This window comes from Sabethes cyaneus, chromosome 2, assembly GCF_943734655.1.
Source record: "Sabethes cyaneus chromosome 2, idSabCyanKW18_F2, whole genome shotgun sequence".
Lineage (NCBI taxonomy): Eukaryota > Metazoa > Arthropoda > Insecta > Diptera > Culicidae > Sabethes > Sabethes cyaneus.
In genome coordinates, this window is record NC_071354.1 from 229,569,702 (window position 1) to 229,584,614 (window position 14,913).

Here is a 14,913-nt window from a genome sequence, read left to right on the forward strand (position 1 = left end):
GAATTTCAATGCAAATTTAAAAATTGCAAATTGTCATCCCAAATAACAATTTGAGTTTTATTACACTCCTATGATGGCATTCAAGACCAAAATTGGTCATGAAAACCACCACAAGAGTACAATCAAACTCACATTGTTGCTTGGGACCACATACACACACATACATACATACATACATACATATATACATACATACATACATACATATATACATACATACATACATACATACATACATACATACATACATACATACATACATACATACATACATACATACATACATACATACATACATACACACATACATACATACATACACACATACATACATACATACATACATACATACATACATACATACACACATACATCACACACATTGACTACAATCAACATTTGTTTTGATTTCACGCGTTTTAACGGTTTAATATACGGTGCTTAAGTGTTAAAGTTTAAATAACTTTTGAATGAACCGTCCGATTTTTAATAACTCGGTTTCGTTTGATAGATCTCAGCAGTAATTTTCAAATAATAATAAAATGTGTGATGTTTTTCATTGAATTAATGTTTATATGTTTCAAAAATATGTTTTAAATACTATTTTTTCACATTTCTTTATGTAACTTTCAAACTACAAGCCCAATCGTCATGAAATTTGGAAGTTAAGGGTTTGCAAGGCTCCTCTTTCATATGCAATCAATTTTGTTCAAATCGGTTAAGGGACCTATGAGATAATGAAGTCCCATATTTTTCATATTTTTATACATAACTTTTGAACTAAAAGTCCGATCGGTATGAAATTCAATAGCGACCAATGGGACACCTAGACCTTTCATTTGACACTAAGAACATTAAAATCGGTCCAGTCATCTCCGAGAAAAGTGAGTGAGATTAAAAGCGTCACATACACACACACACACATACACACACACACACACACACACATACATACACACACACAGAAAATGCTCAGTTTTCGAAACTAAGTCGAATGGTATATGACATTCGGCCCGCAGGACCTTCTTTCCATTTCCGGTTGTCCAAGTGATTTCTATACCTTTATACTATATATTTATATAGTAGAAAGGCAAAAAGGGAGATGTGATACCCTACTAATACCAAGACATACATGACACATCACTGTAATGATATACCCTCCGACACACAACTCGATATCGGCAGTTCTATACTACACCTCGTGAGATACACATCGTGCGTGACGCATCGAGTCTTGTCTGGTTACCACACCAGCTATTTCGCAGGACTAGTCCTTCTTTCTCTGTGACCATGGTCGGCTGATTGATGCCTTCGATGCCATAAAGAAGAAAGTTGTTTGGTGTAAGTGCTGGTTGCGATGGGTGCTCGACGGGAACGTATGTAAGTGGCCTGGAATTTACGATTCCTTCAGCTTTGATTAATACCGTCTCGAGGACTTCGTCACTTGGTTGGTGGGGGTAATCTGACATTGCCGCAAGTGCGGCCTTTATGGAGCATACCATACGCTCCCACAAGCCGCCCATGTGAGGAGCTGACGGCGGATTGAAATTCCAAGAGGTTGTGGCATTTGTAAAGGCCACGGCACAGGATTCATGGATCTGGAGTTTCTGGTTTTCCAGCAGGTTGTTCGCTCCGACGAAATTTGTTCCATTGTCGGAGTAGAATGAACTAGGAGCTCCACAGCGTACAACGAATCTCCGTATGGCCATCATACACGCTTCGGTAGATAAACTATGTGCCATTTCCACGTGCACAGCTCTAGTGGAAAGACATGTAAAGAGACACACCCATCGTTTCACCAGACTGCGCGACTGTTTTACCGACTACGGTCCAAAATAGTCAACTACGGTGTGGGTAAAAGGTAGAATAAAGGGTGTCAGTCGAACGCTGGGGAGTGATGCCATCTGCGGAGCTTTCGGGTTTGCCTTGTAGATCCTACAGTGTTGACAACTCTTCGCCAATTGCTTGATCAAAGTACGGAGCCGAGGAATCCAGAATCTTTGACGCAGTTGATTGAGCACCGTTTCGTTGTTACAGTGCAAATAACGGCGGTGGTAACTGTCGACGAGTAGGAATGTTATTCGATGTTTTGACGGTAAGATCACGGGATACTTAGCTTCGAACGGGGTAGTAGGAGCAGCCCCAATTCTGCTATTCATCCGAATAACCCCTTGTTGGTCGATAAATGGCGTCAGCTGATGCAGTGAGCTGCTTTTGGACAGCTGACGTGTTTCTGATCCCTGCTTGGTACGGAGTGTTGCGTATTCGTCACCGTATGCTTCTGATTGCGTTTGGCGCCAGATCCAGTTCTCGGCTTTGAACAATTCCTCTTGCGTAAGAGGACACCATATCTCCTGTCCCTGAAACAGTTTCAAAGGCCGCAGTACATAGGCTGCTGCTCGTGCTGCTCGAAGCATTTTGTTCCTATTCGAGAAACGGGTTGGATTCAGAAGTGGTTGGGGTAGAACTTTGTGATACATAACTGAAGCCCGAAGTTCTTTATCCGTAATTAGCTGCTGTAGAGGCTCATGTGGCAAGGATTCCTCCGGTTCTCGAAGAAAATTTGGCCCGGTAAACCAGCGACTTTTTGGGTCGAAACTTGGACCAGAGTCCCCTGCCGAAGAAATTGCGGAGACCGCTGCCATATGAGTCTTGAGATGTATGACGTCCCTTACTCGATCCAGTGGGCGACACAACGATCGGAAAACTTTCTCAACAGGTAACCAATCGTTGTGTTCTAAGACAGAGGCCTTGAGTTGGCGATGAACTGTTATTAAAACGCCGCCGCACGTTGATTTTCGGCGGTTATGCGTACTCCGGTCACAACGGAAGACTTCGTAGTTCGATCCGAAGATTTGTCTGGAAGAGGTTCATTCGTCAAGTCAAGTTTCAGCTAAAACAATTACTATGGACTGTCGACACGCACTAGCAGATAGTCGTGAACGCTTGCGTTCATTCCGCCTACATTCTGATAGTACATGTGGATGATTTACTGGACGTTGCGCGTCCTATTCGGTAACCGGTTGGGTAATGGGCTAAAAGTGAGAGACGAATCAACGATGAGGTCAAAATTAGCGGTAGTGCCCTTGTCGCGAAGGTAATTTTGGAAGCTCCTTTCACTACACCCACACGCAGGGCCGGAACGACTGATGACCGCTGGCAGGAAAGGCGCGACTGCGGCAGGAAGGATGAAAGATCGCACTTGACGGCGGATTGAACCTCTGAGGTTGGCTGCTATTGACTAGTGGTTGCTGCGTACGCCTCTTGGGAGGTTTTCGGGGCGCCCTCCTGGTCTTCGCAAGATTGCTTTGTTTAGACGGCGGCGTGACACTTCCGGAGGGAAGTTCCGCACTTCCAACCTTAACGCTGCGGGATTGCATTGTCTTGATGGTGGCGGGGCACTCCCAGAAGGAAGTTCCGCTCGTACCGTCCTCGACTTTGCAACAGAGACTGTCAACCTCCATCAGCAATTCAATGGTCCTTCCAAACATATTACGACGGCCTACCTGCCACGTTTGCGTTGAAAAGCCGTCGTTCTGATTCTGATGGAATCGCAAAAGCTTTTGGAAAATCCTCATCTCTCTCATCGGAACATTAGAAAACAATTCGGAATTGTGCAGTCGACGATGAGTCGTGTTATTAAACGTTACTACGAAACTCTGAGCTTCGAAACCATTAAGCGGAATCCCAATGCTTTGGTCAGGGATGTATGTACTATGCATATTTCTTCACGACAGATACGTATTTCGCTTACGACTAATTTCAGGCTTCGTATTCTACTAAGACGCTTCAAAAACTGCAGTTTCAAAGTTTGTCAAGCGATCTGCTCATGTGGCAAACGGAGTGCGCCGTTCGTGACTACCGGGACTGTAAACGGGCAGATCTACTTTAAGGAATGTCAACAGAAACGTCTGTTTCCTCTGTTGAAGCAACACGAGGACCCTACGATCTTCTTGCTGGATCTAGCTTCGTCTCACTATTGTAAGGATGTTCTGGACTGGTAGTGGTACGAAACCAACGGGGTCACTCTAGTACCGAAGGACATTAACCCCCCAACGCTCCGGAACTAAGGCCCATCGGAAAATTCTGGGCTATTATGAAGCAGACACTATACGGCAGTATCCCAAGGAGGTCAAATCTAAGGAAGACATCATGGAAAAGTAGGATTTCGTACAGTAGAAGCTGCAGCCAGATGTTGTACAGAACCTTATGAGTGGAGTAAAGCATAAGTTGCGAACGTACGGTTATGGTACAGTCAACTTTCGTTTGTTGGGCTATCTTTAAGTGGGCTACGTTTTAATCGGGCTCCCGTTAATTGGGCTATAGCCCATCTAAAACGAAGTCAAACGTCATTTCTGACAGCGTATTTTTTCTTCTGAGGGGCTCTTGAATATAGTTCATTCAAGAGTGGAAAATATTTTATATAGAAAATATTAAAATTACTTAAATGGAATACAATTGCATCACATCGTTTTTCGATCAATTATGAACTTGACCCTCCCATTTTTAGAATCACGGTAAAACAGTTAAAAATGCCAATATATATTAACATTGTCGCATGAAATTCTACTATTTACTTGTTAAATAATCTAGAAATAAATTTCAACAACGAAAAGATTAGTTTCCACTTTAATTCCGTATTTAATATAAGTGTATATTTGTATAAACCTTTCTGTGACGATTTCGACAAAAACAATCGATATATCCCTCGGTTTTGACGTCTCAGCCCAATTAACGAAAGTCTTTCACTAAATGGGCTAAGAGCTTAGTGCAGTTAGCGAAAGTTGACTGTATTGAAGTTGAGTGAAATAAATATGCCCAAAGCTTACTAATCGGTCAATGAGTTATTTTCTACCGCTTTTTTTCATGATGCAATTTAATGTGGAACACCCTTTAAAGCATAAAGACGATATGAGAACAGTTATGTTGTTTTTTCCCAGTAGTGCCGGTTGTGCACAGAGAACAGACAATTATGTTCATATAAAATATTTCGCAAAAGGTGTGTAAAGCTTTTAAACAAGACACTAGCGACATCTCTCTTAGAGTGCACCAGTTGTCCAACATCCTCATTGCCAAATTTATTATATATGCTTGTCATAATCTACATCGTCGAAACACTGGCAACTCCAATATCAGTTACTCTAGCAACCGTAGCAACGGGGAGATTTTGTTTGTTATTTGCCGAACACGGCTAATCATTGAAAACAGAAACCAAAACGCATTTATAATTTTTCTGTTATTTTGGATTAGTATGGCCAAACAGGTATCGTATTTAAAGTTTTCCACATTGAATCGTGCCATTTCATCGTTATACCAGCATGACCTCACCGCAGCGGTACTAGCTATGAATTTTTCATCTCTGAGCACCGGGAAATCCGTACTACTACTTCATCGAAGTCCACCGTAGGAGAAGCGTTTGGCTGTGATTCATTGACCTCAGAGGTGACGACCACTAAAATCGTGGTATATTCTCGACCTATATGCCAATGACTCGTAACACCGAATTCATAATCAAAATCACCCTTATCGCCATGAAGTTCGTTTTAATTTCAATTGGCGAAAGTTATCTGCAAGCAATTCTGTTACCCCCATCTGGTTCGTTCGCAATCCGGTACAGATACACAGTTTCTCCGAAGAATTAAAAACGAATTATTCAATAATTACTATTTTTGATGAATAATGTTTACTTTTATTTTGAGTTCGGTAGATTGGGTAAACAATACGTTAGTTGCTGTAGCAACTGTTAAAAGCTTTGGTGAAAATACGACGAAAGCTCAAATCAAATCGTTGACAGACATTAACAACCAAAGCCTATTATGTTAGTGACGTGAGCGCCACGTAACGGGAGCATTACCACTTACTTTCAAAATGGTGGCTAAGCTTTTACACACGTTTACGAGCGTTTTACGAGCTCAAGATGAATGTCTGTTCTCTGTGGGTTGTGTATTTATATACGGGTTACCTAAAATTTCACTGTTATTTGCCTGAAACACAATAGAAAATTTACAGTGAATGGACCACACAGTTCACTGTCTTTTGTTTTTATTTGTATATGAAAAAAAAAGTCGAACAGCACTTACTCACCTCCTTATTCGTTGGAAAATCTGCAGTTTACATTAAAATTTACTGTGAAAACAGCAGTATTTGTGGTAACTTCAGTGTATAACTTTTGCAAAGCTTTTCGCTATTTCAATAATACCAACAATGAAATACAATGTTTTTTCGCTGTATATTTTTATTCGGGGCAACATTGATTCAACTGATTTTGCTTGCACAGCTAAAACACTCTACCTGACCTTATGTATTCGGTACCAAGTACTTTGGTTAGCTGTCACAGTCAACGCTGCTGTCATGTTAGAGCTAAAAATTATTTCATCAGATTTTTCTTCCGCTGTCTTCTCTCACTCTGTCTAGTCGTGGCGTGAGCTTTGATTCGGTGCTGTTCGCTTGTGTTCGTGACGGTTAAATTCCGTTTGCTATATAAAATTCCGAATATTCCAGTTGTCTAGTGCTTTTTGTTCAGCCCGTTGGATGGAATAACGATTATTTTACGCCATCCATACAACTACATCCCAACATAAGCAACCCTCCATGTTGCAGTGAAAAGTGACCAAAAATCGATCGATAAGCAACCTTGAAAGTTGGAAAGAACCAGTCCGCAGTTCGACGACACATTTTCTCCTAGTTTCGAGAATCGAATCGCCCTGCTTCCGTGTTTTTTGAAGTTTTTGCAACTACACTGAACCTGTGCAAAATTGTGACCCGTGTTAAATTGTGCTCACAAGATGTGTGAATTGCCATTGACTGAAGAAGAAAAAATATCCGCTTACGAAATTGACTGCAAAAAGACTGCGTTTACGTCATGCTTCTATGCTCTTATCAGTCGCTAAATGGCTGCTGAAAAGTGTCCAGCAGTTTTCGAACAAGAAGTGCTCGTCGTCAACCTATGAACCGCAGCTCGTCCGTGGACCGTGGAGTTGGAGTCGCGTCCTCTTGCATTCGCCCTCTGTATATAATGTATATATTCAAGCTAAAAGTATCCTTACTCTGAAAATCCCTCGAACCGAGTTCGAATCGGAACCGCACCGCACACAACGCACCGTTTTATATTTAAAAATATTCTAATAATAGCAGTAATAGTAAGTACACACGGACGAAGGTTTTGACTCCAGTGCTGGACAGTCAGTCGGAACTGACACTCCCAGTAGGAAGAAACCCTTATTCCAAGAGATCAATTGCACCGTAAAACGGTTCCGGAATCCTAGCGAGTTCCTAGCCCCCTTCAGACAGGGTTGGGACCAAACAGAAGCAAAACGGAACCCGCAGACAATAACCGGAACATCATCATATCCAACCCCGAGAAAGCCCAGAAACAGGAACAGGAGATGGCAACGGCTTTGAAGGGCCACAAAGGCCCGGCCGCCGGTGGCGGCAGCGGTGGACAATTCAATTGGCTGAAGCACGTCAAATACGAACATCTGGTGGCCGGAATTTCCGGTGGTGTAACATCGACCCTGTTGCTACATCCGCTGGATCTGATCAAGATACGATTCGCAGGTAAGTGCTGCTGCAGTCAAACCATCATAGGCTTCGTTGCCGTCCGCCGAAGTGCCGGACGGGATAGGTCACTATAGTGATAGGTACAACAGACCGTGCTGATAATCGCGTCGATGTGAATAATAATTGTGCGACGGAGATAGCCGGGCACGGCACGGCAGATAAGCCACATTTATTGGTTTGGGAATATTGCGGGTTCGGGTTTGTTGTTCGTAAACTTGCCCCCGTTATCGCCTGTTTAGTTTGTTCACTTCAAAACCCGCAGCCCGGGATGGGATGTTCCATTCTGCCGGGCAAAATATGTTCCGTTGACGTTGTTGTTAATTTGTTTGCACAAAAGTCGCGTAGGAAATCTGAACTGCGTACTACGACTGGGTTTATGATCATTTGCAGTTGTTTGTTTGGAAAACTCGGGATTAAGATAATAGAAGGAATTTTGTTGAAAATATAAACGTAATCTGTATAATAATGTGTCTTCTGGCTTTTACGTTGGTTTTAAAATGCGCACATCATATTCTGCAGTAAGGTACATCCGGATAGGGTAACTTTTAGTATGCAGGGTGAGTCGGCTAAATCCTAATGATACCATTAGATAATAGAAGATATGAGATGAGATAACACGACTTCATATTCAGCACTTGTCTTATTCCCAATGTCAAATTTTGTTCATTTTTGACTCATAATCATAATCTGCAATTGAATTTCGTAACCATTTTCTGGTTGATGTTATTTCTGAGGAATTTTAACATTTACCATAACGACGGTCGCAGCAATAGGCTGCGAATATGCTCGCAAATTGCATGAGTAACGCCCAGTAACGCCATTGTGACACATTTTCCAATTCACGATCGATCAATAAAAAGAACTCAATGATTTATTAACCTCAGGTATTATTGGTAAGCCTAGTATTAGATAATTATTACTTTATAACACTGAGAATCATCATACATACAGACGACGCGACGGGTCCTGCGCGTTGTTCTCAATACATTGAGCACGGGTAGTAATTTTTACTCAACTAGGTAAATTAGAAGAAGAAAAAGCTTGGAAAACCGGTTATTCTCGGCAATTTTTGCATGCTCTGGAAAACCCAAAGTTTTCAGGAAATTTCTACCTCAAAGGAAAACAAAACATAGATGAGACGCAAACAAGCTTGTTTTTTTTTCAAATGGATCGGACTTAACTAACCGGGAAATTAGATTCGATAACGCAGGAGACAACATACCTGTCTTCTGTCTGTCAATTTGACAGTAAGATAACAATGTTTTTGACCTCTTGAGGCCCATTGTTATTATGTACAATCGTGAGTCATATCATGAGAGACACTTGCAAACTTGAGTAAATCGCATTCAAGGGCGTTTCATCGAGCTTAAATTTACAATGAATCATGCAAGTCGCACATTCCACACAATTAAAACATAACTTCTCACCATCACTGAAAGTTTTTAGGGTAATTGAAGGCTAGTCATACTTCCAACAAGTAACTAAGTTATTAAAACCTGTATATCTAGTATTAGGAATATATTTCCTTCATTGCTGTCATTCAGTACAAGAACAAATCGAAGCGTAAACTAGTTTTTGTAACTTTTATCATTTTAGTATGGACGTTTAATACTGGTCAAGATATTATGTATTTTCTTAAGAGGGAGCAAATGAGTTTTCGTGAAGAACATTGGATGAACAAGGAAAAACGATATGCAAACTGAAAACTAATTGACTGTCCAGATGGGATTTGAATCCACAACTCTCAATCTCGGGTTAAATGCATTTCCAGTTACACCACAGACGAGTTTTCGTCAACATCTCGTCGAAAGACCTGTAAGCTTTTTTACCCGGTAAAAATGTGGCTACGAGCGAGAGGAAACTTCCATCACTAACGTTCAGCTACCCGAAAATTCACAAGTCGCTCTTAGGCTGTGAACCATTTCGCGAAATTTTTAACTTTTTGGTTAAAATTTGACAGTTCGATAGTTTTCCGATAATAACCCTGCTCGGGAGCATGGTTATTTTTAACCAAGTTCTGAGAGCCAATGAGATATGCACAAGTGAGGAAGAGAGCTTCGACAAGTTTCACTGATTTTTCGTTAGATTTTTTTTACATTGGTATGGATGCTTATCGCATTATAAATTTGTTCAAACAACCCGGGTTGAAATGAGATGAATTTTATCTATCAAATAAAAGCAAATGAACATCAAAAATTCTTCCGATTTTAACTCGGACAGAAAAAACAATATTTTCATCCTCACCTTATATGCTCTCATTGAGCAAAAAAACTATCAATCCGTCAAATATGAAATGGTTCACATTCTGAACTGATTTTAACCACTCTAGGAGAAATAACCATCGAACTGCCAAATTTTAACCAAAAAGTTAAAAGTTTCGCGAAATGGTTCACAGCCTTAATGGGCCAAAAAGTAATCTTCATTTACCACAGCTGGTCCAATAACCAACCAACTTGACTCGGCTATATTCAACCGTGCAAAACCCACGTCCGGTATACCTCACTGTAAAATTGGTATAGGGTATAAGTATAGTCTTATAGGGGATTACAAGATATACTTAAAATATATTTATAAAATATTCCATACACTGCACCATAAGACCATGTTTTTGGTGGTCGACCTTGCGTTTGTGTACAAATTAAATTTCCACGTTAACAAGAAGGATGTTGAAAAATGAGTTTCTTGTGATGTGCTGCCAGTGCTCTGGCCAAATATTTCAAGTAGTGAAATTTGTACATAGACTATCATCACCGATGTCGCTGAAACTCAATTTCGCTTATGTAAGCTGATACCGTCGGACAAAAAAAACGCAGATCGCTGATCGTCTGGACCGGTGGTAATGAAAATGCTTGTGAAAGTGTTAACAGAGTGTCATTCGAATTATCAGCTGGCGCTGTGGGTCAACGCGACAGACATATGTAGACTGCCGGAGCTGTATTATTGCAGCTATTGAAGAATGTCTGGAATCCACCGGGTCAGCTTTGCGCCAAATTCAGTGACCGTGAACGACAATATGCAAGCTACGACAGCGCTGCTTACGTTCGCGTGCGCCACTACGGCAATAATACAACAAGGTTTCGTCGTATTAAGATTCGGAACTTTAGTTAAACTCACTTCGGATCAAAGTCAACAGTTTGAAACGCAATTAATGCAAGAGTCATTAGGGCTAGAAAGATTGCAAACCACATCTTATCACGCAAAACTTGTACATTTTTTGCTCTCAATGATAGCAAGCAACATTGGAGCATACTACATTTTGAGCAAATTGCGGAGGAGGACCCCAATTCTCGTACCTAATTTTAAGCTGCTAAAGGATAGTTGATTCTTCTTCCCCTGGGGGCTGATATGACGTCACATTTTCGTTGCTCACATGAAAAAGGCGGCAAACGCAAAGCGATTTCGCAAAACGAATTTAACTAACCATTTTCACAGTTTCATGTATTTCGCATCAATTGCCTGTTTGGTATTGGCTATGTGATGCTAAAACCTTGGCTAAAATCAAACCAAAACTAACAAAATTTAATAATTTACACATCCGAGTCGGCTGTCAGCTTGGGCCCGCTCTATGTTGGCTACGTTTTTTTGTACAGGTTGGTATTGGAAGCGTCATTTCCGGTTCTTCCAAGGCTAATTAAGACCATCGAGATGTAAGCAATTAGGAGGAACAGCGCAGAGTGACACTGACATCGATAAGACCCACGAGGAAACTGACGATGCTAATTTGATCAGTCAATTCGTCGTCGCAGTTTACCGCGTTGTAAGAAAAGACAGCATTTAAGTCAGTCATCTACAATGCTCCGGAAAACGACTGTTCCTCTTTCTTGGCAGAAAGTTATCTAGTTTTGCTGTGCGCTACATTTTTCTGGTAGGCTACTTTAATACTAACGTACGTACGCTATTTGAGTCGATGCTCCGTACCTTTTCCCTGACATCCGTTAGTGAAGAACCAACATATTTCTATGATGGAGGATGCTCGCAACTCGATCTCTTCCCAACCAACAGTAACGAGAAGGTTTTGCGATTTGGACATGCCTAATTTCCCGCATTGTCAGCACGATTTAATTTTTGCATCTGTGGATTTTAATGTCTCTCGATCCTCCAGTTTGCGTATTTATAGAGACTAGACCAACTTAAATTCTTATATCCCGGAAAACGAAATTCTGCCCATCCCCTGGAATCAGTTTTACGCGATGGAAAACCCGAATGACTCCCTGGAATTCTGAAGGCACTGAGAAACCGTGCTAATACGAAAATTGCCCAAGCCAAATACCAGTACCTGAACCGTTCTTTGGTTCTTCTGGATAGCAGAGCACCGTCGAAACTCCTATGGCAACGGGTGAAGAGTCTAGGAGTCGGAAAGGATAAGCAGTATGGTCCCTGCGATTTGGTTCCAGATGAAGTGAATCATACATTTTTAGCTAATTTTATGAACAGTATCCACCGAAGACCAATACCCGTGAATTCAGCCTCAGCATCGTTGCACAGTTTCTCCTTTCACGAAGTGCATTAATGGGAAGTCGTTAATACCATCTGTGACATGAAGTCTAATGCTATCGGAATGAACGATTTACCAATTAAGTTCATGAAGATTATCCTACCGTTAATTGTGCAGCATATTACGTATTTATTCAACACGTTCATAGTTCTTCGCTAAAGAAGAAAGCGCTCTTGAATGACATTAACAATCTGCGACCAATAAGCATACTTTGTGCGTTGGCTTCTGAGAAGCTTCTTAAACAGCAAATAACATCCTACATCGACGCCAATGAACTGCTGACGGACTACCATGCTCGATTCCGTAGAAGTCAGAGCATCAAAACCACAGTTCTACGAGTAAATGATGATTTATGAGCCACTGTTTCCAAGAAAGGTGCTGCTTTATTGCTAATGCTCGACTTCTCGAAGACTTTCGATACCATTCCGTGCAGTAAACTGCTAACCAAGCTGAAAACTTTAACTCAACTTCTCTGCTGCTGCCGTAAGCCGGGTGGAATCGTACCTGTGTGGAAGAAAACATATCAATGACTTAGGTACCGACGGTGTTGAAGTACTGGTCGATTCAGATGTACGCCGATGACGTGCAACTCTATGTCGGTCGGCTTGGTCACAACGAAATAGACTTTTCGTGAATCCTGCTAAGAACAAACCACTGTTCATCACAGGATGACGTCGTCGAACCGGAACCATCGTTTCGCCACTACCTGGACTTATTCTGGACGGTCAGAGCATCGAACCGTTAGCAAGGGCCAGCAACCTGGATTTTGTTTTCCAAAATGATCTGCAGTGGGATGGATTGATAGTACAATAGTGTGGAAAGCGAAAGATCTATGTTAGCCTCCGACGCTATACAGTTGATGCAGAGGAATCAACTACTGTAGTACTACTGTCAAGCTGAAGCTATATAAATCCCTGATCCTACCGCATCCCCCCTCCCCGCGCAAGCTTTTTTGATCGGTTACGTGTCGCACTAAACTACTGTGTGAGATACGTGTACGGGCTAAATCGCTAAGATCACGTGAGTCGCCTGCAGCAGAACCTCATTGAATGTCCGTTACAACACTTTTACGCTTATAGATCGTGCATCGTGTTTCCTGAGCAACTTGCTAAAAACACAGTCTCCCAGTACCCTTCTGCAGAGAATTACCGAAGCGTGGTTTCGATATACTCATCATCTCCTGGATTAGCGAAGCGTTATCATAAAGAGAGATATCAGCAAACTTTGGAAGGTCATCTATCAGCGTTAGAGCAGGGAAAGGATGCCCACAAGGACTTTTATTGTGATCTTTGATAGTTGATGATCTTCAAACGTTGACAAGCCTAGTCATAATCGTTCATGGAAAATTTGATTCGATCATCGATCATTAATGGTAAATAAAGTGCTATCGTACCTTTTGCTTTGAAGCAAAAATTTGCATTGAATAACGTAAGAGTGAAAGGAACAGTTTTTGAACTTTCATACACTGTCAAATACTTTGGAGTGTTTCTTTACAAAATAATAATTCGAACACACATCTAAAGCACGTAGCAAACAAAGCTAAAAATGCTCTATGGATGTGTATAAGAACTTTTCGTAAGCAGTGTGGACTAAAGCCGAAGATGATCTACTGGATTTATTCGTCTATTGTGAGACTCAGACGAAAAAGGACCTTTAGCCACATTGCGTGCAGTTCGGTGGTAGGTCAACATTGTCAACTTCGTCTCCATGCCAACCAAGGTACCAACGTTCTAAATACCTTCGACCGCTTTATCGCTTCTAGTCACTATTCATTCATGATAGCAATATAAGTTTTGATCTGTTTACGTCAACCAACCTTCATTCTCGGCATGGAAGTATGCTAGTTGGCGCCAGAAATCACCTCAGAAACTGTTATGAGCTGACTGTTTGGCTGACAGCGAGAATCTCAAACAAAATATGACAATATTCATTTCATCGAACTGAACGTCTGAAAAATATTCCATACCTACATGCAAAAGCTATGCAGTACAACACAAATCGCTCTTCAGATACATATATTTGTCTATCAATAGACTACAACTAAGCTGTCAACCAAACACGCAGCTTAACCTTGTCACGCTCGGCATTCTGTTGCTGTCACTCTGTCAGTTGATGTTTTCCATGCACTTTTTATTTTACTACTCAGCGAGAATAGCAATAATTTCAGCCTATTTGTCGACCGATTATCTCATTTCTAACAAAAAATCGAAGCAAAATAAACAGCAAATGAATACCCAGGACTGTAACTGTTGTAAATTGGCATCCACAACTCTATTTAAATTCTTATCGATAACTAGCTGCAAATAAGCATTGTCAGCACTATAAGAGGGCTAGCAGTAAAGTAGTCGCATATTTTGCCAAAATAGCATCTAAGTAAATGCTTATTGGCTTGCATTTAAATTGCATTGGAAATGTTTATTGCTTACCTGGGTAATGACTTTGCAAAAGGTTTTCACAGAGTACCTGTCATTTTGCTTAACGCCAAGCGCATGAGCCTTCTGGATTGGATCAAAGATTAACCAACATCATATTTGACGTGGCGCGCATCGCCTAGGCACTAGTGAACTTCACTTACCCTTGAACTTTTTTTTATCTTGTCCAGCGTACCCCAGGGCAGCGTGCTCGGACCATTACTAACCACTTTGAATTAGAAACACTCTGTTGCCACTAAATAAACTACTAGCCGCTAATTTTTGAAAATAATAACAAACATGAGTGTGCGATAGCTTGCAAATTGATCAAATTGGTCACTGCTGTTCGCAACGCGAGTAAATATAGTTGATTCATGACTAGTTGTACTATTTCCAAAAATTAGCGGTTGGTAGTTTATTTAGTAGTACTTATATTTATCGGAAGCT

The 14,913-nt window shown here is 41.1% G+C and overlaps 1 protein-coding gene across 1 annotated transcript in view; it reads left to right on the plus strand.

Annotated features, from left to right (window-relative positions):
* The first annotated feature begins 6,412 nt into the window (after positions 1-6,412).
* Positions 6,413-14,913, plus strand: part of LOC128738964 (mitochondrial folate transporter/carrier) — a 28,430-nt gene continuing 19,929 nt past the window's right edge. Inside the window, exon 1 of the mRNA XM_053834472.1 lies at positions 6,413-7,557. Within this exon, the coding sequence (XP_053690447.1) occupies positions 7,386-7,557 (172 nt within the window). The 5' untranslated portion in view covers positions 6,413-7,385. The remainder of the gene's footprint in view (positions 7,558-14,913) is intronic.